The sequence below is a fragment of the Equus caballus genome, chromosome 27 (assembly GCF_041296265.1).
Source record: "Equus caballus isolate H_3958 breed thoroughbred chromosome 27, TB-T2T, whole genome shotgun sequence".
In the NCBI taxonomy this organism is placed as follows: Eukaryota; Metazoa; Chordata; class Mammalia; order Perissodactyla; family Equidae; genus Equus; species Equus caballus.
The window spans coordinates 20566392-20592019 of record NC_091710.1 but is presented as its reverse complement, the minus strand read 5'-3'; the positions used below and the strand labels follow the sequence as shown (position 1 = coordinate 20592019).

The 25628-nt window shown below is 41.1% G+C and overlaps 2 protein-coding genes across 31 annotated transcripts in view; one reads left to right on the top strand and one right to left on the bottom strand.

Moving 5' to 3' along the window:
- SLC20A2 (solute carrier family 20 member 2) overlaps window positions 1-7394 on the bottom strand; it is a 106676-nt gene extending 99282 nt beyond the window's left edge. For 3 of the 20 annotated variants that reach the window (XM_070253356.1, XM_023630888.2, XM_023630900.2), the window contains exons 1-2: window positions 1851-5855; window positions 587-689 (exon numbers count right to left, since the gene is read on the bottom strand). The gene's annotated coding sequence lies outside the window, so the exon portion shown is untranslated. Of the gene's footprint in view, window positions 1-586; window positions 690-1850; window positions 5856-5896; window positions 6034-6055; window positions 6249-7046 lie in introns of those variants that run through there. The other 17 variants (XM_070253343.1, XM_070253349.1, XM_070253359.1 and 14 more) reach the window with 15 other exon arrangements.
- SMIM19 (small integral membrane protein 19) lies at window positions 6075-25282 on the top strand. Of its 11 annotated transcripts, none has more exons than XM_023630906.2 (6): window positions 6075-6213; window positions 7652-7769; window positions 8882-8968; window positions 9699-9836; window positions 11118-11242; window positions 14793-16602. In XM_023630906.2, exons 4-6 carry the CDS (start codon window positions 9703-9705, stop codon window positions 14855-14857), a joined length of 324 nt encoding a protein of 107 aa, XP_023486674.1. In that variant the 5' UTR covers window positions 6075-6213; window positions 7652-7769; window positions 8882-8968; window positions 9699-9702; the 3' UTR covers window positions 14858-16602. The 11 variants fall into 11 exon arrangements, 10 of the variants coding, with proteins under 10 accessions (XP_023486674.1, XP_023486673.1, XP_023486671.1 ...); XM_023630905.2 differs by having other exon boundaries at window positions 7649-7769; XM_070253361.1 differs by lacking the exon at window positions 6075-6213 and adding an exon at window positions 6333-6471 and having other exon boundaries at window positions 7649-7769.
- Window positions 25283-25628: the final 346 nt, after the last annotated feature.

The following is a 25628-nucleotide window of genomic DNA, read 5'->3' as shown; positions in this document are numbered from 1 at the left end:
ATCTTCAGTCCAAAAAACTGTGCAAGCAAAAGGTAGGCACTTCCAGAGGCTGAGAGCAGATAAAGGAAGAAGGGTCTAAAGTCAAGACGGTGAGCAAGCAGCAGCACACCGCGACGCAGTGCTGAGCAATTCCGCACCAGCCCAGCCCGGCAGCAGCTGTTCAGTCAGTTTCGGGGGCCAACCTTCCTCTCTCTCCTACTATATCTACTGTTTCCCTACCCACACTGAATAAAACTCTGACCATAAGCAGATTACCAGCTACTACAGTAGAGGAAAATAACTCCAAAATTAGACACAAAAGCAGATGGGTTAACAAAGATAATGTAAGAAACATGTAAAGAAATATGCTCGAGTCTTGTCACTCATATTTTCAGAACTATCTTCTTTCAGCTGCTCAAAAATCCTAAATGGCATTGGGGTCGCTTCTTGAAATGTGCCTTTTCTTCGGTTTTTTATCATTCTTCCATGAATATCTTAAGCAGTGCCTTTGCCATACAGTCCATTGACAGGAATCTGACACATTATTATTTACTCCTGGAAATGGTGCCGCTCCACAGGCTTTAGGAGACTTCTTGAAGGAACAAACCTGGTTCTTTGGTTTCTATTGAGGACATGCTGAAACTAGGATTCTCTCTCATACTCAAAGACGACATGGAAGCCAAATTGTGTTATTTCCAAGGTAGGATGCCCTGAAAAAAAAAATGAGAAATCAACCAGATTTCAAAAACACAAAACTCTAACAAAGCAATGCAAATTCTCACACAATATTACATTTTAGCTAAGACTGGAAAACAAGTAATTCAAATAAAAAATTTTAATCTTTCACTTCAGCTTTAAATATATTTTCAAAAGAAATTTAAAAGGGCATCACGTGGTATATGATGAAAATACTGCAAATAATTGACACTTCCTGAAATTAATGAAAAACATCAGTTAAAAATGTAAAGAAATTCTGGTGACTGATGTTTTGATCTTTACCATGGCCAGGAAAGAAGACAGGCTTTGAGAGAGCACTATTTCTCTGTCTTCATATCTTACTTGGAAATGGTGTGAACAAGCATGGTTTCACAGCTTATATTCAGCTGTAAAATGAGCTAGCAAATTGATGACCCGGAAAATTTCTTTCAGCCATAAAATTCTGGAAATACATATTATCTGGTGATTAAAACCTTAGTGTCACTAAACCAGCTGTAGGCAATCATTTGACTTTGCCCCGATTTTCTTATCTATAAAATGCAGGGGTGGTTCTCCCCACAGGGGGAGGGGGGCATAGGTCACCGGAGGCTGGTCTAAAATGCAGATGCCCAGGCCCAGCTCCAAAGCATCTGAATCTCTGGGGCAAGGCTAAGACATCTGTTACTTTTAAAATAAACCCTGGGTGATTCTGATGTAGCATCCTACTTAAAGAACTACCACGCTAGACCATTTTCAGGACCCAGCTCGACAACCCTAAAATTCATAAAACTGGGAGTCGAGATTTCATTAAACTATCCCAGCTTGAGAGGCTTAAATAAACGGTGTATCATTTTCTCTTTCCCTAAAACCTCCCCCATTCAGAGAAGAGCCTAAAATTAAGATGAAGGCTAACATGCCAATTGGATAAACACTTCAATATAGATCATTTTAACTCAAATCTTCCAAATCATTTCCTCAGATACTTAAACAGAACACAACTTTGGGACAATATTCAGTTACAAGTTGCTCCCCTGAGAGGCCAACCCAAAATATGTGATGTGAAAATGACAGCAGCATATGTCACTGCTTCACCGACTCAAATTATAAGCTACCCTCAAGATAAATGACATGACCTCCTGCCCAGCAGAAATGATCTGTGACACAGAATACCATACCTGCAGAGCGTGAGTCCTGCCCAGCTGCTAACCAGGTTTGTGGCCCACGCTTCACTCAAGGGCACTTCCTCCTCTGATCCTGGACCGTGGGTGTGGTGACGTATGTACTCCCCTCTCTGTGGAGTCACTGAGATTCAGTGATTCTGCTGATGCCCAACACCCCTCAAACAACACTGTCAGCTCCCGACAAGAGATGCAAAACTAGGCTCTCAGAGGATACCATTTTTCTTCTGGCTGGATTTTGTTTGACTCCACTCCAAGTCTGTCACCAAATCAACAGCACAGTTTTGTGTGTTTTTTCCACCAAAGACATATTACTTGGTTTGAAGAGGCCTCCTGGCCCCAACAGTGTTCTCTACTGCCGGAGACAAGCTGAAAAAGTGGATCAAGACTGCACATATGGACAAAGCCAACAGACAGAAGTACACAGGAACCCTTCAGTAACACACTCAGCTAAATTACTACCACCAGGGGTTTAAATTTAGTAAGTGCTTAAAAAAGAAAAGAATTAAGATATCAAGTGTCATTCAATATTATTTTATTGCACCTAAATTTTTTGACACTAAATTAGTAACTTCAACAGTCATTGTCCCGTGTCTTGGTGAATGACTGTCCTAGAATTCTATACCTACGAAGAGTTAAAATCCTCACTCAGCTTTCAGATTCAAAACTCAGTTTTTTTCCCCTTGCCTTTAGTCATTTCCAAATACAGTGCACCCTTACCCATTTCATTATCAACCTCTTCTATCTAGAAAATCCAGCAGTATTTCTGCAGCTCAAAGTCACTGCAATCTTTTAGGCTACTTTGAAATTCGAAAAACAGCACCTTTTACAGCTGAGAAACTTGTGTCAGCTTTTAGACCTGTCTTCTGCCTTCCATAAAGCAATCAAAGGATTATTGTGAGAGTCAAATAGATTAACATGTAAAGGCACCTGGGACAGCGTCTGGCACGTTTTAAGTACTACATAAACGTTAGGTACACGTATTACTTTGTTTTACTTAGCTCCAAATCCTCATACTGTTTCACACGTGTACACAATGTTTGCACAACTAAAATACTACCTACTTGAGGACTGGGACCACATTGTGAGCATCTCTGATGCTTCCCCCACGGTATCTAATATTCACTCAATAAGTAAATTTAAACCTACTCTGTATATATTATTATACTGCATGCACAAGGAAGCTGTCAAACACAGAACTGTAGAAATACATATTTCCTGCCCTCGAGTAGCCTATATTTTAGGTGGGGAAACATAACATAGGAAACACTTATGTAACAATATAAACCTATAAAAGATTAAATGCCAAAGTACGTGGTATAAACAGGCAATATTCAAAGGGCTTCTCACCGGCTGCGGACTCTGCAGAGGGTAAGACTGAGTGGGCCTGCCTGGAAAGGTAAAGTGAGATCTTCACTAGTGGAAAAACCAGCCAAGATGATTCCAATGGATTTTTGTTCATTCCACAAATATTTACTGAGCACCTTCCATACACCAGGCTCTGTTCTAGGCTGTGGGGATATGGCAATGAGTGACACCGGCTTCAAGGGCACCCCGTGTGAGAGCCAAGTTTTGAAGTAAGGAATGAGAAGGGCTTGTCTTCCAATCTGATGAAACACATCACTTACATGCCCTACAAACAGGAGCCAATGCTGGCATCGTAGTCACTCCAGTTTCCAAGGACAAACACACAGAAACGGCTGTCATGCAAAAGTCACTAACTTTTCATGTACTGTATTCTAAACATGTTTCATTGTTTATAAAGCACATTAAAGGGTTAGTCTCCATATTTCTGGACACAAATAACTTGTAAAAGTTTATGAACACATACACTTAACATTATTGGGATGATTTTCATCGCAGAGGCTCAGTTCCTAAACTGCCCAAATGAAAGCCAACTGATGCTGTGCTGTGTACCCTTATGCTTCGTCTCCTCCCCTCCTTTCTTTCCCCTCTTTACTTCATCTACTAGCACCTGCCCATAAGTATCAAATATCTCCTAGGAAAGTGCCTGAAGACGCATGTGGTGGCAAGTATCAGTTAGTCACGATGGGTGGAAGCATTAACTCCAGAAACAACAAGTGCATCCTTTTCTTCTTCCATCCTTCCATCCTTCCATCCATCCAGACTTGAGGTCAACTCTCCACTCAGCCCCTCCCCACAGAGAACGCCTCTAGGTAAAGGAAAATGCTGACTGGCAGCGCATGCACAATCTCTTCCTCTCCAACGATGGCCCTCTAGAATCAGAAGACAGGTTAGGTCCAATATGCTCTAATCACAACTAAGACACATTTCCAAGCACTTCCCTCATCTTCCCCACTCCTTTCAAACACTTCTACTCCTACAAGATGCAAACTGTTAGACCCCACCATCATTCTCATCACTGTTATGACTCTATAAACCCTTAAATTGTATCTTGGAAACACAGCCAAAATAAACAGATTAAGGAAGTCAAAAATACTTATTTAAATCCAATTAAAAACTTAATGCACAAAGTACTGGACTTGAAACTGAATTACATGTACAAGATATTTAAAGGCAAACTGAAACAGGTAGACCCCAACAATGTAGATGATCTAACATTCTTTACATTCACATACCCATGAACGTCTGACTCATCGACACAGTAACAGTCAACCCAGTTTTTCATTTCCTTGGTTTGGTACCGGAAAATTACTCTTCCTGTTTCATTGTCATTTGTTAACCCTTAATTAGGCATGTCACTTAGAAACTGAATATGGAAAGAGAGGGCCTTTCAGAAGGAGCCATAAAGGCTTTGCCAACATTTGCCTTTTCCTCTGTCCTCGCATAGCCTGTTCTTTGGGTGACAATGAGATGTAACGGGAACTTGGATACATAGGAGACACAGGGCTTTGGGAACTACTGAATACCCAAAGAAAGGGACTAATTGCAGCTCTATGCAATTTTAAAGCTTTCTTTCAAGTTGAAAAACACATTAATTTACTCCATGAGTCATTTTATATTGCCAACACCCTTATTTTACAGAAGCAGAAACAGAAGTAATTAAGGTACATATTCCACATTTGGACACATTCAAATCAAACTCGTGTATTCAAAGATATTTGAGCAATCTATGCTTATGCAAGAAGTTATCCGGGAAGATTAAATGAGATAAAGCATGGAGACCATCTGGCACAGGCCTGGCAAACAAACAGTGTTCAACATTGCCCATTATTATTGTCCCTAATTTTCCAACTTTAGAGTCAAACTAAGTGGTTAAAAAATTATACATATGATTACCCATATATAAGCTAATATGTACTAATGGTAGAAACAAAGCTAGTGCATTATTTTACCAAGTGATGCTCTTCATCTAGACAAAGGTTAGTTTAACTGTACCAGAATGATCCACAAAGAAGCAGAGAAAACTCGCTAAGAGGTATAGTGTTAACTGTTAGCTTTTATCTCTGCTCATCAATTAAGAATACAACCTCTACATGGTCTACTATGAATTACAATTAGCAGTCAGCTGATCCTAAAGAACTAGCTCAAAATGAATACTTAAGACTCAAGCACAAGGACAAGTGGCCATTTATTTGCAAGGCTGCACCAACCACTGAAATCTGATTACTCCAACACTGATGCTGAAATCCTATATAAACTCATTTCCTACCTCTCGCTAAAAAATACATCTTTCAGGTCCCTACACAAAATTGTTTAAAAATACCCAAAAGTCATTCAAACTGACACTATTTACAGCGTCCTGGGCACCTGCAGCTTTTAAAACACTTCAGTAGTCTCAGCCACGCATCATTTATTATAAGGAAAATGGAAAAGCAGTTTGGAGAGCATATGCTTTCTTAAGAAAATATGAACGCAAATCTGAAAAGCAACCCTGTGCCCTCCTCAGGCAAAAACAAGGTCTTCGCAGCCCCAGCTCGGCCTCGGCTCTCGGGACCGGGCAGCTCCCCCTCCCACGCCACGAGCCGCGCGCGCCGAGGAGGGCCGGGGAGAGGCGCGCGGCACCGCCGTCCCCGCTCCGCCCGCCCGCTCCGGCGCGCGACGGCCACACGCACGCGGACCTGCGGCGCGGGCGGGGCCCACCGCCCCGGGAGCCCGCGGGGCGGGCGGGGGCGCGCGGCGGGGGGAAGGAGCCCGGCTCCACTCACGCGCCCGGGGCGGCACCGGGGCCGTCGCGGCGTCTCTCGCATTCACAACTGAGGGGGGCGGGGGAGAAAGACCTGGCTCCTCGCTGCGTCCGGAAGCCGCCGGGCCGGCAGGAAGTGACGAAGGCAGAGGGGGTCCGCTCCGGGCGGGCGCCGCTCCCGCGCGTCCGGCCCGACTCCAGGGAGAGCCCGAGCGAGCCGGCCGGCCGCGCGCCGCCTCCGCAGCGAGCAGCGTGAGTGGCCCCGCGCCCCGCGCCTCCCGGGCCCCGCGCCGCGTCACCGGCCCCGCCCCGCCCCGCCCCGCCCCGGCCCCAGGCGCCTCGGCCTGCCCCGCGCGCGCCGGAGCCTCCCGGGGTCGGGGGAGCGGGCGTCTCCCGGCGCTGCCCGGGCCGGGGTGGCGTCTTCCCCCCGCTCGACTGGCTTTCCTTCCGGGAGGAGCAGGTCGCACCAGCTTGGGGTCAGGGCCGGAGGAGTTGAGGTGGGGGAGGCAGGTGCGTGTGACAGCCCTGACGCTCCACCCCGAGCCTGTGGGACTTGGGGCGAGCCCTGTGGCCAGCGCCACCGCCCCCTTCCCTCTGTCGGAGGGAGCCTGCGTGCCTGCCAGCGGGGCGGGAGAGGGAGGCGCGTCTGCGGGCCGCGCAGCGCGGGAGCCCGCGGTGTGTCCGCTTCCCGCTGGTTGAAGCCTGTTGGCGGGCACGCCGCTGCTTCAGAAAGCCCCCCTGCTGGGTCAGGGGACCGCGAGAAAGTCCCATTCACGCGGGGATGGGGCGCGTTGTGAGGAACGCGTGGAACTGCGCAACTGATGCTGATCTGAATTTGTATCAAAGTACCAGAGCTCCAAGTGAGGGACAAAAGTGCTAACATTCAAGGCATGATGACAAGCGATACTCGATTTTAGAACCACCGAGACTTGGTATCAGGAACCCAAATCAGCGCACTAATTTTAAAGCTTACAGTCACTTGATCGCCCGAAAAGTTCTAGTTCTCCACCTGAAAGTTTACCAAACTAAAACCAAGCCCTATTTGTCGCGTTTTGGCAGCTTTATCTCTGGATACTGATGTTTACCTGGGACTTGATTCAGCTCGTCCTAGCATCTCCTTGCTGAAATCGTTCAAGCGTTACTGTACAGGAAAAAATATGTGAGAAAACTTCAGTTTTCTCAGAAGCCCTGAATGATGATCCACGCACATGGCTGGCTGTCTAGATGGTGGTCTTTAGCCTTAACTTGCCAGGAAGAAACCCTTGTAAGGCCCCCAGGCCTTTCGCTTCAGACTCCAGAGGCGGCGGTGGTGGTGTGCACGTGTGCCCTCGGTTAGACTGGGGCCTGCTGCGGGGATGGTCAGAGTTCAGGCCGCATGTGGGCTGTGGGTCTTTACTATGACTCTGCACAAGGCCGTTCCCTGTTCCTGGCAGTCCTTGGAACTCATGCCATTGGTCATGATGGGTGACTGGGCAGGAAAGGCCTGCCCTCGGCGCAGGTCTTTCACAACTCCACTACTAAAAATAACTCCAGTGCATGTCCCTGGAACTGGGGAATGCTAGTGTCATTCCATACCAGCGAGTTGTATAACATATGTTGTATAATTCACGTTAAAATTTTACCATTCTGGGTCAGCAGTAATTCCGAGTCCTTCTGTACATATAATTAAACACTGGCATATTTGTAGCAGGAGGAAGACAAGTCCTGTGGGAATACACCGTTTATTGAGTGGCACATGAACAGAATTTTGTGAAAAACTGAAGCAAGAAATTAACCTGGCTCAGATCCGTTCAGGCGTTAGAAAACAGGTAGGAAACACCTTTGTAATTTGTCAGACAAAGGGCATCTGCAGAATGTTCTAGTGGCCGTTGCTATACGTTCCCTGTTCTTCCCCAATTTATCGATAACTCTCACTTCTGAATCCTGCCACCTTTGCAGCCCAGACCTTCCGCAGCATCTCACATCAGACAGCTAAAGTTATCTCTTTTTGTCAGAAACACAGTCGATATTTTACATTTTGGCACCAACAAAATTCTAGATTCCATAAAGCATAAAGACAGTTATAGTCTCTGGTCTTCCAAAAGTTTCCATTTGTAAAGTAGGCTGATTACTCACTATAAATCTTAATGTTAGACTCAGAGAAACTCTGGAGTTCAGTTTTAAGAAAGAAGAATTGAAACCGTGAATATGCCGAATCCCCCTGTGCCTCCGATTCTCCTGGGGAAAAAAATACATAGCCAGTCTTTAATATCTAGGAATTGAGTATGGCTTAATATTTAAATAATATTTAGATCATGTATCTATGAATTTTTATAATTTAAAGTAAGTTCTGTTTTTATTATTCGCTGGCTAATTTTTACAAGACCAGTCTTTATATTCATCAGACATCAATAGATGTTTTAGGGAAATTACTCTTGCCCTCAGTGGCTAGAGTTTAAGTTAAATGCCTATTTATGATACTCACTTTATTGTAAATGAATACAGTATATCCCCCAACGTGTGACAAAGACTTCACATGTCAGAAAGGGGCACACATACCACGTGGCTTAGGAGCACATCTCAGGGGAAATTTCATTCATTTTATGCAAGGCAAGCTATAAGAAAGAAAACAGATTCTGCCCTTAATATACGCTTATTAACTCACTGAGCCAAATCTACATTAAAGAACATTTTGGAAGCTTACAGGAGAGATTGCAAGATATTTTTGTGGAAGAATTTCTGCTGTGCCATCAGTGTAGGATGTCTAGAAAAAAATGGCAACACCATTTCTTGGATATTCCAGATACTCTTTTTCTTGGTATTAGAAAATGGCCATCTTATTCTTAGACACTGCAGCACACTTATCACCTATCTTTGTGCAGTTTTTCTCCTTTTTCTAGAATGTCTAAATCAGTGCCTCTGTATTTCTTTCACATATTAGGTCATTTTACTTAGACTTGCCTTTAAGTCTAACGCAAGGGAGGAACTTTCTCTTTAAGGAAAAATTTGATCAACTTTTCAAATACAAGTAAGAAACCATTACTCTTTGCTTGCTGTTTGACACACTTGCTATTACCACTCTTATCTTTTGTGGGAATGTCCAAAGAATGCATTTCCTTGAATAGAAGTCACAGCTGTGTAAATAGCAAAAAGTAACTTCTTATCTCATAGCTTCCTTTAACCACATTTGGCTGGGAGGCCACAACCAGATCCGACTGCCGGGGGAGGCCTGTGCCGTGCCCTTAGGGCTCCCGGCCTCTCCAGGCTGCTGTCACCGGGACAGCCGCTTGTCCGGGTCTGTGTTTTAAAGTACTGGGTGGCTTTCTTCTGGGTGATAGTTACAGGGTGGAAACTGTGTGATGACGTTTCAGCCTACATCCTTTTAGTAATAAGATTTTTTAATCCCAAATTTTAACCTTTGTGTAGAAGATGTAATGTTTCAAAGTTGAAAATAAGGGAAAATACGTGCCTGAGTTATCTGGACCAGTGTTCGGCAAACTTTTTCCTAAAGGGCCAGATTATATATATTTTAGGCTTTGGAGGGCCGTGAAGCAAAAATCGAGGATATTATATAGATCCTTCTAACCATTTAAGATGTATATCCATTTAGAAATGTAAAAGCATTCTTGGCTCCAGGGCCATACGAAAACAGGTGGTGGGCTGGAGGTGGCCAGCAGGCCATATGTTTGCCAGCCCTTCTCCAGATGGCCATCTCTTTCCTAACTCAAAGAAGCCGTGCTCTCTTTTCTGTCTTACAGCCCCATGCCTGGAGGTTACGGAGTGATGGGTGACGATGGCTCAATTGATTACAGCGTTCACGAGGCCTGGAACGAAGCCACCAACGTTTACTTGGTAGTGATCCTTGTTAGCTTTGGTCTCTTCATGTATGCCAAGAGGTAATTTTTGAGTATCTCAAAGTAGATAAGAAACTGGGCATTTAACAGTTTTGCAGGTTGTTTGTTTTATCTGAATTAAATGCACAGAAATAATTTCGTCAGCATTTTTGTTCTGCTGTGAAAGCACTGTCTCCTCAGGTTTGTCCTCGAGCCCTGGACACCAAAGTTTGGCTTTGAAAACTCTGTTGCTTTAAGAGATAGAGATTTAAGTGCAACTCTCAGCACCTGCCCGGACCAGCTCCTTGGTCCTCTCATTCTATCGTTTCTTATCTAGCTCGGTTTTATCATCCAGCCTGGGTTCATTGTCATCCTTGGATGAGCACATTTGTTTGGCCGACATCCCTGAAATGCAGACACTAATGCCTGCGTGTTCAGCAGTTCTCGCTTCACACGTTTCAAGCTTTCCCTTCTGTTTCTTGTGCATGACTATAGCATGGCACTTATTGCACAATATTGGTGTTATCTGATCACTTGTCTGTCCATTCTACAGAAACTCGAGTCGCTTATAGCCGCATGCTTCATGGTATCCTCTACCAAGGTAGAAAGACATTCGATAATTCAAAATAATTAGTAACCCCCAAATAATTGTGTTTGGCCAGGTGAATAGTTCAGAGCCTGCACTTGCTCTCAGATGCACCCGTGCCGGCTGCATGGCCCCTGGAGCAGCTGGCCCATTGGCTGCCTAGACTCTGCAGGGTGGGTGGGAAAAGGTGCCACAGATCATCACTGTCCACTTCCGGTAACAACTTTCCTCTGAAAATAGCTGCCACCTCCTTCCTACACCACTGTTTTAAAAGCAGGGACACACTGTCGTTCATTTTAAGTAGCTGGTTCTACTGAGGCTATACTATTGTATTTAAGAAATATGTTTGTTTATTATTTTCTAACATTGAGGTCTGCTCACATTCCGTTTATTCTCTAACCCGGTAATTTAACTTTATTTGGATGACATGAGCTGTTTGTGCATCTTTCCATACAACATCAGGCTTTCCGTGGGAGAGAGTGGAAGCACAGTGGGGGTATGTGACTGTCATATTGGTGGATGCGTTCAGCTACTTTCTTACACGTAAAGCCCCATGGCTGTACGTGTACAGCTGCATACTTTTTAGTGAAAGAAAGAATACCTGAGCCAAGGAAGCATCTCACAGAGACAAAACAGAAGATGATCTTACTGTCATTTAAGTCCTTTTAATGTAGCTTCTGATTACTATGATCATGAGAATATTACAATCCTGTAGATATTAATACAAATCTCTCTTCTGCATTCGGTTTGTGATTTAGGAATAAAAGGAAAATTATGAGGATATTCAGTGTGCCACCTACAACAGAAACTTTGTCAGAGCCCAACTTTTATGACACAATGAGCAAAATTCGTTTAAGACAGCAACTGGAAATGTATTCCATTTGTAAGTATGTTCTGTGCTTAACTGCGTACATAAGCATGATTAAATAGATTTTTCGGAATTGAGTCCAGTTAGCAAAAGGTTATCAGAAATAGTTGGTAATGGAAACTTAGTACCTGTTTTAGATGTTCAATACAGTATTGACAAAGGCAGATTTGCATGAGGTTAATACTTAGGACCTTTACTTGTATAGGACCCTTCTAAGACCCTGAGAGGGCCCTAGCAGTGTGTGCATGTGATCCTATTTCTGTGCAGTTTGCAAAAATTAGCTATTTTAAGAATCAGTTAAGATTGCTGCCTCTTCCTACTCTGATTGGCCCTCCTTTGCACTTCCCCTCATACGGAGTGGCGTTGAAGTGGCCAAGAGCATTTGGGGATCTGGCTAAGGGAAAGTCAAGATGCTGCAACTTTTAGTTTAGGTTTGGATTTTGTATTTAGGGAGTTTGCAGTCACTTCTATTATAATTAAATTATTGCAAGCCAAAGCAGTATAGGAATGGCTTCCAGGAATAGAGCATGTGACATCAATGTGCCAGGCCAGAGGTTGTGTCTCAATATGTTCTCTAGTACTGAAACCAGAAGTGTGTAGGTAGTAGAGGATAAGCAAAGTTTAAAATGTATAGAGCCAGAATTAATTGTGCCTGTAAGCCGTAGCCTTTCATGCCACCGTTTAAAAGAAGGAGATGTAGTTTCCAGGCTGTATCGTTAAGCGAGAAAAGCAAGATATCAAGAATATATTCTCGGATGCCACTCTTAAAATCAAATGACCAAAACCTCCCTTGTATTATCTACCTATAGTATAAATATTCTATAGAATCGTGCAAGCATGGAGGAAGGCTTGGAAAGATGGGCATTAGATTATTAACATTCATTACCTTGATAGGGACAGTGTGGGACTTAAGGAAAAAAGACTGGACATTTTTTAAAGAAACATTTTTACAGTAAAAATTTAAGGGGCCAGCCTGGTGGTGTAGTGATTAAGTTCACGCACTCTGCTTTGGCGGCCTGGGGTTTGTGGGTTTGGATGCTGGGCACAGGCTTATATACCGCTCGTCATGCCATGCTGTGGCAGCATCCCACACAGAAAATCAGGAAGACTGGCACAGATTTTAGCTCAGGGATAATCTTCCTCAAGCAAAAAGAGGAAGAGTGGCAATAGATGTTAGCTTGCGGCCAATCTTCCTCACCGGAAACAAAAAAAAAAATTTTAATGTCTGTTTGTGCATAGAAATAAACAAGAAAGAATGATTGGTAAGATGTTACTAGTATATATCTTGGGTGGAGTGGAATTTCAGGTGAAAAGTAGGAAAAAATATATGTACATATATATCTTACACAAGTAGAACCTTTAAAAAGTTCTTCAGCATAAATTTTACCCTCAGAACTGGAACAGCACTTTCTTTGTGGAAAGGAACTGGGTGGGTAGCTGCAATACTGATGAGGTAGGAGGAGGTAACATTTTGCACTGTTTCCTCTTGTTCCTTTTGCATTTTGTACCGTATGCTTGTGTTACCAGTTCAAAATAAGAAGTAAATCTTAATTTAACATAGCAGTGTTACAATAGCCAAAAGGTGGGCACAACTCCACTGTCCTGGACAGATGAATGGACACACAAAATTCGGTATGTGACTACAATAGAATGTTATTCAGCCCTAAGAGGAAGGAAATTCTGACACATGTTACAACACAGATGAACGTTGAAGACACTATGCTTCATAATTATTCTTATTGTGTAGTGAAACAAGCCAGTCACAAAGAAGAAATATTGTCTGATTTCACTCATATGAGGCAAATTCCTAGAGCCAGAGAGTAGAAGGCGCTTGCCAGGGGAGCCATTGTGCAGTGGGTCGAGAGTTCCATTTGGGATGATCAGAAGAGCTCTGTGGATGGATCATGGTGATGGCTGCACAACAATGTGAATGCAGTTAGTGCCACCGAACTGTAAACTTAAAAATGGCTAAAATGGCAAACTTCATGTATGTTTTACCACAATGAAAAAATCCTTAAGAAAACTTAAGTATTTGAAAAAAAAAGATACAGAGCCGGAAGCTCTGTATGGAAAGTTTAAGTAAAGAATTAAGTTTTCATTGATGCCTAGTCAAGACAGAAGTTATCTCCTATTGGTAATATATTCAATAGGATAAATTATAAACCCAGTGTATGGGTTTTTTTCTTCTTTGATGGCAATTGCATGAAAGAAAATTTATCACAATTCCTGTGTTTGTAAGATGTGTTAGTTTTCTATTGCAGCTGTAACAAATTAGCACTAATTCAGTGGCTTAAAACAACACAAATTTATCATCTTACGGTTTTTTGGGGAAAAGTGCTACAGCGAGTCTCCCGGGGCTGGAATCAAGGTGTCAGCAGGATTCCATTTCCTTCTGGGGGCTCCAGAGGAGAAGCTGTTCCTTTGCCTTTTCAAGCTTCTAGAGGCCACCCACATTCCTTGGTTTGTGGCCCCACCCCGCCATCTTCAAAGCCGGCAACATTGCATCTTTCTGGTCATTCTTCCATTTTTATGTCTCCTCTCTCTCTAAACTCAGCCAGGAAAGGTGCTCTGATCTTCAGGGCCCATGTGATCAGGTTGGGCCAGGTGATCTAGGGTAGTCTTCCCCTGGCGAGGTCCTTACCCTAATCATCCTCAGAGTCCCTTTCGCCCTGTAAGGTGGTATCTTCACAGATTCTAGGGACTAGGATGAGGACATCTTTGGAAGCCATTATTCTTATAAACAGTGAGCGTATGTGTAGATTTGCACATTTAACGAATCCCATCACATTGGATCATTCTTAATGTTTGTGACATGTCTAGTCCTGACAAAGTGTGCAGTTCAAGAGGAAATGGCAAACAAAATTCTTTTTCTTAAAAAGGACTCCCAGAGTTGTCTAAACTTTAGGCCGCAAAAATCTGGATTCACCTTGAGTAGCATAAACAGAATCTCTTTCTTGGCTAGTAAAAACTTCGTGAAGGCAAGTTTTAAAGCTAAGCAGTAAATGACATTCATAAAGATTTTAGCCTTGTACTTTCTCTAGTTTCAGGTTAAGACCATTCTTCTTCAATAAGCCTCTCTCAGAAGTATGGAAAAATACAGAATTGCATAACGGTTTTTTCTTCTAGTTTATATGAATGACAATGTTCAATAATAAGTCTGTTATGCTTATAAGTTAAAATGTAGTCCACTTCCTTCTGATGTGGGAAAAAGCATTATTGTTAACTTATCTTAAGATGACGTAGGAGATAGGAAAGAAGGAAATTACAAAATGTTAATTTAATTTTAATAGGTTAATTAATATCTGCCCTATATTTTAAAGCTCTGAATGATCCTGATATACAAAAGGTAATAAACATATAAAAATGAATATAAGCAGTGCTGAGAAGTTAGAGGATCACAAAGTATAATAAATTTCCTCTAATGAAGAGAAGTTGTTTCATTCTAAGCTAATTCTTTACTGAGAATCATGACTGGACTGTAATTTAGTGATGTTAGCTAGTAATTATTTTGCTATTTTATTAATTTTCTCTTTTTTTCTGTTTCTGTTTTGTTTGTTTTTAATAGCAAGGAAATATGACTATCAGCAGCCACAAAACCAAGCTGACAGTGTGCAGCTCTCGGTGGAATGAAACCTCAGAAAGGGAGCAGCGCGTGCAGGTGTTAAACACTATGGCAGCCAGCTCCTAATTCCGCTAGATCATGAACAGCATTTTTTTAAAACTTCTGTCTCCATAAAAGCATTTTACTTGTGACTTTTTCTCAGTTTTTCTGTGCGCTTTGTTGCATCTCCTGGTCATTTGTTACACAAATAAATAATGGCTCAAAAAGCCTGAACACAGGGAGTCTGCACATAGCTAGGGAGACACAATAGAACGAGGATGGGGATTTTACCTGCGATCTGTGATTTCTTCAGGATACAATCGGTCAGGAGTATAAACATATCTTTGGAAGTGAGAATCTGGAGCTTATGCAGCTTGGATTTGAGCATTTTGTAAAATTAAAAAATAGAAATCCAGTCATTGGAATAACTTCCTCTTAGATTGTATTCTGTGATAAATGTAGTTATGGATAACAGACTAATTTGTGTTCTGATTGCTGCTGTTACCACTCCTCAATTGAATTAACTATCTTCGAGTCTTCCGAACCTGCACAGTACACTGTCTTTTCCACCTCAAGGAGCATATCCATCTGCTAATTGAGGAAGCTTCTGTGACTGGAATTTTTCCCCTTAAGTGTGTTCCTAGGAGGTTGTTTGGTTTTTTTTTTAATTCCACAGTTTCGTTTCCACCAGAAGAGTCGTCTTTAGGCCACACTGGAATTAGACATGCTGCTCAATAAATGAGCACCTCTGTATTGCTGTTAGCAACTGGCTTTTCGGTCGTGTGACTATCAATGTTTAATGTAACTGTCTAGTTACTTAGACGTTTTTAGCATAATAAGTTTCCCTGAAGATTCTCATATCTTGTACCATTTTGTACTGTACAATGAAATGTTTTTACCTAATTTTTCATATTTATTTAAAAGCTGATTCGGGTAGTGGCAGGGAAGTTTAACTGCCCATGTAACTGTCAAAGAATTAGTTTTTGAATCACAACTATTTTTTTGGTTAGTTTGATGAGGAAGATTGGCCCTGAGTTAATATCTGTTGCCAATCTTCCTCTTTTTTTTTCGCTTGAGGAAGACTGTCCCTGAGCTAACATCTTTGCCAGTCTCCCTCTATTTTGTATGTGGGACACCACCGCAGCCTGGCTTGACAAGTGGTGTGTAGGTTTGTGCCCAGGATCTGAGCCTGTGAACCTCGAACCACCGAAGTAGAGTGCGCGACCTTAACCACACTGCCACCAGGCCAGCCTTAATCACAGCTATTCTTAATTGTAAGAGGTAGAGTTAATATTTCAAGCATTATTTCCTTTCCTGTTTATGATTGTGAAGAAAAGAATATGAATTTTAAATGAAAAGGTTTAGACCAAATAAAATCATTCAGGGAAATTGCATTTACTTTTAGAATTTATATCATTCAAAAATGTATATATAGTACAAGGTGAAGTGTTGACCAAATGGAATAATTTTTTCTTAACTCACAAATGAGTTTGAATGCACCGCCTCTACAAAGAATGAAAAACTGACTAAAGGCTTATAAACAGTTGCAGTTATGGGCTGGGGGGAGCGGAGCAGCAGGGGAGCATCTTCTTAAACCTTGCTTTGCTCTTAGAAGAACCACTGTATGTTTCCGCGAGCAGAGAATGGAAGCAGAAGCAAGAGTGGTTATTCGCTGTCGCTGACTCGTGGCACCAGCTGGACAAAGTACAAAAACTGACTATCTCAGATGGTTTGTAAAAATAGTGTACATAAATAAATAGACAACACGATGAAATTGACTGCGATTGTTATTTGCACCCACTAGATAGAGGAGAGTCATAACTGAAAACTGGTGGATCCTTGCTGAGCCTCAAACCTTGGGAAGTGAGAGGATGAATTCCTCCTCGTTTTTTCTCTGAAACTAACTGATGGGAGCCACACCCCCCACTGGCAGGAACAACAGCAAATCGGCCTTTGAAGTTTCTTCTCTGCTTCAACAGCTGAGCTGGGGTAGGGGGCAGCCCTGCGGCCACACTACAGAGCAACACAGCTGAGGGTCCTGCTTCTGCCCCCACAGCCACCAAGGATTCAATGGAACTGTTTTCTTTGGAAGAAAAACGGAATGACTAATAAACTGGTAAGTAACACTTGTGTTCTCCTTTTCCTCATTTCTTCTCTTTTTAACGCCTCAGACTTTGGGCAGTAAGCTCTGCTCCATCTCTCGCTGCACGGCTTGAGCGTGTGAAGTCACTGATGTTTAGCTGGGCCCGCCAGCTGCACTGAGGGAACAGTTTGCCTCCAGAGGGCACAGGTATTTGCTGTTGACCTCACACTTCCGGGGGGAGTTATGTATGTGATTGACCAGAAAATGAGATTCAGGGTTTACGGTAAAATCTCTGTAATGTCAGAAATATTTGAAGTATTGAGTAGAAATAAGAGATAAAATAGTGACGATAAAAATAATTTCTGACATTAAGATAAGATTAACTGGATCTTAGAAAATATAGTTAAAGACACAAGGGACAAAAGTAAATTATACTTTTCATTCAACATGTGTGAACTTCTATAGACAGTTTGGTTCTAATAAGAGAAACAGACTAGGAACAGGTGCTGGGAAACTAAATGGAAATGAAAAGGGCATTCGGCTTACCTCCAACCTGTATACAAAATAGCATCATAGAACAGCGACTGGAGCTTAGTCTTAATCCATTTCCCACTTGACTCCCCAATAAAATCGGAGCCAAATTTACACAAAGCTATAAAGCAAGAGAAATTTTCCACCTCTCTTCTTGTTCCTCTTCTGCCTCCTGTAAGTCTGTATGGGCGAGACAGGCCTTGAATGAGGATTTAGGAGTAAGCATGCGGAACTAAGCAGAGAACTAAGATGGTGAACCCTCAGCAGCAGATGGTCCTCCTGTCTTTGACCTCTCACCCCAAAATGAAGGCGTGGCATTCAGCGCTGGATTCTACACTGATGTATTCTCTACCTTTATTTTATTTCGGTGTAGTAAAAAGCTAAGCCATTTATGTAGATGAGTAATATCCTACATTCTAGGTAGGAAGATGAGACAAGTCAAAGGGAGGCTGCTTACTGTCCAGGCTTCTTGGTGGCAGTTCAGCCCCAAATAGGACACTGAAGGAGCACTATGTTGTTCATTTCTTTTGTTTTTGATATGTCTCGTTCCAGAGTTTCTTTCTTCTCTTCCAAATAGAGAAACAACGGAGGTCTCACTGTTATGAGTGACTCCATCCCAGGGATGTTTATAAAAAAAAATTGTTGACAAATTTCAAACTAACTGAAGAAAGTAGGGGATTTTTCACTGTAACCAACTCTTGGTGTTAATAGCAAATATTTTCAGCTTTAGAAATCTGAATTTCTTGAAAAGATGTACCACATACATATAGAGTATTTATGACAGAACAAGTAAATGTATGTTTACTTTATTCATTTCTGGGGGAAGGGATTGCAAGTGTCTCTAATGTTTTGAGGTTTAAAAAACGAGGCCCATTCATGTTGACTACAATCTAATATAATTCTTATATCTGAAATGCTTTCTAGCACATACTATTAGCATAACTAGCCCAAAGGAAATGCTTGGTAAATACTTGTGGAATTAATTTACTTGTAATAATTTATGGAATTGATGTTTTATTTTTTAGTTTTTATTCTTCTCCCCAAAACCCCGCCTGTACATAGTTGTATATTCTGGTTGGAGGTCCTTCTGGCTCTGCTATGTAGGACGCCACCTCAGCATGGCCTGATGAGCGGTGTGTAGGTCCACACCCAGCATCTGAACCATTGAAACCCTGGGTGGCCAAAGTGGAGTGCACAAACTTAACCACTCAGCCACAGCGCTAGCCCCTGATGTTTCATTTTTTATGTTTTTAAAAAAGTGTTTGTAAATTCTGCTTGAAGTAATGGAAGAGTAATTGTGTCAGACTAACTCTCTTACAGATAATGATTATGAATTCAGAACAAAACATAAAAACTATTCGAAGGTAACTCTAAGCAGACAAAAAAGAAGGAAGATGGCCTTTGAAAGAAGAGGACTGCACTGGTCGAGATTTGTGGTTATATTGTTTTTGCCTAAACTCATTTCCCAGTCCACCAGTCGAGAGTAGCCAGAACTCAAGCAGAAAGCTACAGTGAAATTGGTTTGAGGAACAGGACAGAGTTCAGGGCTTCTAGAGAGCCTGAAAAGTGAGGAGGAACATCACAGAAAGAAGGGAACCACAGAAGGGGCAACATTAAAATCTGCATATAAATTCTGCCAAATCCTTGGCTGATTCCTGAGTTACAAATCTATATAAGAGACTGTAAGGAGCCTGGCAGAAAGCAAATAGCTAAAAGGATGAAAGTACTAAGCAGAGTTTTCAGCTGCTGCCCACCATAGGAGATGTAGTTTGAGTCCTACCAAATTAACTGCCTGCAAGAACAAAACCAGCAATTTTCAGAGGAAGATAACAGAATCTAGAATCTCTACACCGTATCATCCACAATGTCCAATATACAATCAAAAATTACAAGAATGAGAACAGGAAAATGAGACCCACAATCAAGAGAAGAAATAGGGTAATGTCGTCCCTAGTCAAGAAAAACAATGCCAATATAAACTGACTCTGTGGTGACCCAGATGTTGAATTAGCAGACGAGGACTTTAAAGTGGCTATTACAAGTATGTTTAGATTAGCGAAATACTTTTAGATAAGTGATAATTAAAAGGACTTATCCGTAACACATCTGCTGTACAAGAAATACTAAAGGAGGTTCTGTGGCCAAAAGAGAAGCGATAGCAGGTGGAAACTCAAATCTAAGCAAATTCTGGGCATAATAAATGTCCAGTTAGGAAGAGACAATGATACAGCAAGTAGGGGCTTTCACCTACTGAGGATGGAGTATATAGGAGTTTCTTGCACCATTATAACTTTTCTATATGCTTGAAATTATTTCTTTTAAGTTACAGAAAAGGTATCTGTAAATCAATTTCTTAGTAAATCAGATTCTACTTTTTGTGTTTACCAATCATTGGGAAAACTCCAAAACAGGCAGGGTGTCTGAAGGTGTCTTGGATAACAGCATGCTTCTTTCTTCTCTACTTCATCCCACAGTATCCAATATCCCTCTGTTCTCTATCAAAATCTGCTTCCAAGAGAGAATCTAAAACACACTTCTACAAACGTATAAATGACTGATAACAGTTAAAGTGTTACTTCTCACAGAGTGTTTGTTCTGCATTTTAACAGAAAGAGCCTTCAATTGGAAAGATATGAAGTTTTCAGACATTAGAGAGCAGTAGTAAGTTTTAAGGATAAGATAGCCTTTATGGCTTCTGAAGTCATGTCATCTAAGCAATTAAGTCCACCTAATCATTTGGGTACCACTTCCAATTCTACCCTCCGCCATCATCTTAGTTTAAAATTAGCAATCAGAATGTCACCTCTTCTCCATCAAAATTGTTAAATGCATTGGCTCTCCTCAAAAAAAGTGATTTTACAGTTTCGTATCTGTTAAAACACGGCACAGTCAATCCTGCTCTATTGTCTCATCTCTGTGAGGTAGAAAGACAGATGATAACAGATAATGATCTTTTGGTTACCATTTTACAAATGAGTGAAAGTGAACAATGTGAATGACCCTTCCAGTCCCGGCCTTTTGCAATATTGAGAAATGTGAAGCTTAAATGGGAGGAAATATCGCCAGGGGCAACCAGGGGGAGGTATGAAAGCAGGTTTACAAGAAGGCAATTTCTGATGAACATACAGTTTGGTGTCAAGTTTTTTCTTTATCCACCGTAGTATCTTACAAATATTAGGTGTTTAACAAATGTTCACTTAATTAAACCAGGTTGAATCCAATGTTGTGCTATCCCAAAAAGCAGTCAGGCTGATGCTATAACCCTATTTTAATCGCTTTTGAGTTTTTTCCCAGTGCCACAGGGAGCAACAGTGATTCTACCATTCGTGCAGCTCCTGCTGGCAGACCAGTATACTTTGTGAAAGTAGTTAACTCCCAACAACATATCATATTTTATTTTACTTATTTTTTTTAGTGGCTTAAACCAACACACATTTATTGTTGCACAGTTGAAGAATTTCAGAGCCATGTAGCTGAGTGGCTCAGAGTCTCTCAGGAGGTTGCAGGGAGGATGCGAGCTGGCGGCAGGGGCCGCGCCCTCAGCTGGAGGCTGGAGGAGCTGCTTCCAAGATGGCTCCCTCAGCTCCTTGCCATGCGGCCTGTATCGTATTTACACCCTCCGAAAAGCAAAAAAAAGGAGGATGGATTTTTTTCCTCAAAATATTCCAGAGCACAGTACATTACATATACTTAAGGTGTTATAATTTTTTTAATATATAATTATTCCTCAAAAACTTTTTAGCAATTAAATCTCAATTTATCACATCAGTGAAAGTGGTTGCATGGAAAGTCCAAAAACAAACTAAAAAGGTTAACCTTTTTCTTGTTATAAGTTTGTCTTTCCAAATTAGTTTTGCTATACCAGTATTTTCATTGGTTTGCAATTTCTTAAACTCATTGCACCTAATGATAACAGCCAGCAAATCAAAGCTATTTGAATTCCAAAGGGAGGGAAGCTGGCCTGGGACTGTGAAGGGGTTGCGGGTAACCTCCAAGTTTGCCAGTTGGTATTCAGACAACCTTGAGGGGCCAGTTCCATTTTTTAAGAGTAGTCATGGTGCAGGTGATCGTTCTTACAAATTCCTTTCTCCATGGTTATACAGTATTCAGATTTAGCAAATTAACACAGGGTCACATTTTGAATTTACTTAGGTCACCACCTTCCATAATTTGTAGTTCTTAAGCAAAATCTAACATCCCACTACTGTTTTGTACACCAGCAAAACGTGGATCAAGAAGATATTGTTGATTAGAAACCAACAACGACTGAGGAAATATCTCAGCAGCCGAGAACAGGGAAGGGGCCTCTGGCCTGGCCAACTGCAGGCACACTTCATGCACCCTGTTTGGGCTGTCACGGCTTTTATCAACAAATCTTTTTGGGAAAAGAGTTGCTCCCTTTCTTCCTTGAGACTTGATCGTCAGAGTTAGTTTTCTCTTTTCATCTTCAAGACCTGTGACATTTTCTGCAGAGGATTGGAGACTGGGTTTTAGTAATGCCAGTTCTAAGGATGGATTTTTATTTATCTACAAATTATAAAGGAAGAAAAGTGGCTGGAAACTTAATTACTCAAAATTTGCTTATTTAGTTGCATTCTAACTTTACTTAAGGCTCTGGATGTCTTCGGCTCCTTCTTAGATGCCTTACTTGGCCTGTGGCCCGTTGCCATAGTGAAATGGAATTAATAATTCTGACTTATGCCAACTTAATACTTGTTAAATATACCCTTTCTTTGTTTATAAAAAAAGAAAAGGAGCCTGGCAAATCTAGTATGCTTCAAAAGGATTATAAAATTTTAGGAACTCTAGTCCTGAATTATAGCTGTGGAGAAAGGTAAGCTGAATGTATTACCCAACATAAGACAAATGTAGATACTTACTGTTCTGCCAGCTGACAGTTTTGACTGAAGCTTGATGTTTGCTTTTTCAAGCTGTTTGAGAGTAAATTTAGCTTGAAACAATTCTGAATGGAGGGAAGTCACTTCATGGTCCAAATCATCTTTTTCCTTTTGAACTCTATTACAACTTGTAATTTTGGCCGATCAAAAGGCTCTAGATCATCTTTCTCTTAAGTTAAAATAAAATTTGAATTTGATTTAGTTTGTATAAAGTCACATTTAATACAATCAAAGACGACTCCATTTCTGCATATTTTGGGACAATTTTGAAAGCACCAGTATACACAGAAAATGAACTAGGTAACGGTTTAGTTAATAGAACACAGAATTTGAAACCTGAGTCCCAGCCAGTTTTGATCTGTGCTGCATCTGTTTGAATTTGAGCATATCATAACCTCACTAGGCCTGAATTTGTTCATCTGTTAAACAGGAATAAGACTGCCTTTACCCCAGGGATGGTCAAGATGCTCAACGATTTGCCGCCTGAGCCCCTTGGAAGGCAATGTAATGACCCTTGGTGATGGGGTCATCGTGCAATATTCTTTTACTGTGTGACCAATTTATATATTTAAGAGTTCGAAAAAGCAAAATGACTCTAGTGCCCCCAGGCCACTGGGGTGTGCATTCTTTACTTTCTCTACGGGCCCAGGAGAAGCAGCTAGCTAACGAAAACTTACAAAGTGCATGGATCAACAAAATTGCCTTCTGTGAACACACTGCTGGGTATCATTCACTTCGACTACATTTTAAAAACCTTCAGTCTTCTGTGTCATCCTTCAAGTAATGATAATATCTCCATTTTTCAGATGGAAATATGGGCACAGAGAAATTAGGGAATAGGCCCAATGTTAAAAACCAAAATTATATTATCTCTTGAGATTCTTTCTACCCTAGGTTTCTATGGTTCTCATAATAGAAGCAGAATGATTTGGAGGTTCAAGCATTGTTTCCAGTAAAAAATAATGCAGATATTATTCCTGGGGAATAATTTATCAGCCTCAGTCAAGTCCCTTTGAGATCAAAGAAAATTCAAGCAAATGGTAGCAAGGAAGATTTCCTTAGAATATTTTAAAAGTATTGCTCCCATTCAAATACAGAGGATTCTTTTATTCCTTTGTATTCTTTTGAGTACCCTGTAGTTTATAAATCACATGTCTGTTTTGTACACTTTGTACCAGACAAGTCTGGGCACGCAAAAATTGTAGGGTGTTTACAAAGCCACTTAACATATTTGGTTGTCATTTAAGTTATGACTTTGAAAACCAAAGAAGACTAGCCCTTTTACAGTGATAGGCAGGTTTACGTAACTTGCTGCACAAACTAAATTCAAAATTACTTTAGTTCACATTGAACAGGTTATTCTTTCGTTGCCATTCTGACATAACACTCTTTGATATTTTAAAAAACATCCAAAGTAATTAACAAGTATGACATGAAAGTTTCAGTACCTCTTCTCCTGTGTATCATTTTTCCGTCATGGAAACTGCAGCCAGTAGGGCTGTCTATTGACGATTGGATGAAGTCTAGCTTTTCCTTCAAAACGCTTATCCTGACACGTTGTAATCAGAGAAAGGAAGCCAAAAGACAGCCTTAGGAACACATGTAGGATTGGGAGTTCGTTCATTTGCTTCATCTAGTATCTCTTTTTGCTACAGTTTCAGTTCAGTGATGCAAGAATATCCAAGATAGAAAAAAAAAGACTCCTGCAGCTCAGGTCCCCCTGGCGGCTGAGGGAGCGCGGAAGTCAGCAGGTGTGTTCCGTGGGCACGTGTTGGAGGGGCTAGCACTGTGAGGTGTGGCCAGAGAAAGACCTGGGCTTACATCTCAGCTCTTTTTCTTACCAGCAGCACTCTGTGCCCTCATCTATAAAAGGGACTATAGAGAACTATTTTCAGAGTTAAATGAAATCTCCAATGTTAACTGCTCTGCGTAGAGTCTGACAGAAAGCATAACCATAAGAGTCGTTATCGTTATATATTCATTTTGAGCCAGTCTATATAATTTATGCTAAAAATAAAATGAAGGATTACTAGGATGAATTGAGAACAGAGACCATTCTCAGGAGTGAAATATTTGTATTACATAATTTAACAAACAATGGAGTTTCTTACTTTCAATAACATACAGCATCAGAACTACCTGCATAAATTGTGGCAAACCTGTTTTAATGAACAAATAAGAGCCACTTAGAATTATCATAGCAGGATATACTGGAAAGGGGTGTTAGATTTACCTGATTTCAATTCTAGCTTTGGCCCTTGAGCAAATTTCTTTATCTTTGATCTTTGACTTCCTCATTTGCTAAATCAACACCTTTCAGGGCGGTAGTGAAGATACACAGTCATGCATTGCTTTACAGGGACATGTTCTGAGCAATGCATCGTTAGGCAATTTCGTCATTGCGCGAACATCATAGCATGCACTTACTCAAGCCTAGTTGGGATAGCCTACTGCACACCTAGACTAGATGGTACTAATCTTCTGGGATCACGATAGCACATGTGGTTTGGAGTTGACCGAAATGTCGTTATGTGGTGCATGACTATATTAAAACTATTATTAAGAGTATATACATGTCTGTTATCTATCCATCATCTATCTATCATCTATCTATAAAGAGCACACAGTAAACTATAGAGAGTGGTGATTATTCCAACATTATAATAAATTTCTACTGCAAATAGAATTTTTAAATTAGAGTGCTAAAAATTAGTCTGATATATGTAAACATTCTCTTTGAAATTATTTGCACTATTGTTTACCTAATCCTTTTGTCATTTATATGATTAAAAATTAACTTCAAGGGGATCGTGACTGTGAGGGGGCACATGGAGTGGCTTCTGGGGTGAGTGGCAAAGTTCTATTTCTTGACCTGGGTGGTAATCGCAAGGGTACATCTGCCTTATAATTATTCATTAAACTATATATTTGTTTTGTGTGGGTTTTGGTGTCTGTGTGTTATTATACAATGAAAAATTTTTGAATAAAATATTACTCATACCAGTTACTGTATCAACTATTACAAAGGTGAAACTACAGAGAATTGATTTAGTGAGGTTTTACTATGTTTTTAAAACACAAAATAGAATTCATGTACAGATAAATGAGAGATCTTGATTCCTACCTCTTTATTGTGTCCTTCCACGAATGCACCAAATTGCTATCTGAGTCTTCTATTTTCATGTGAAAAATTTTGGATGCCAACAACTGTAAGTATAATGTAGGATTAATGTCATGTTAGACAGTAACAAAGTTCACTTGGCAATGCCTATGATCAATGTTGTTGAT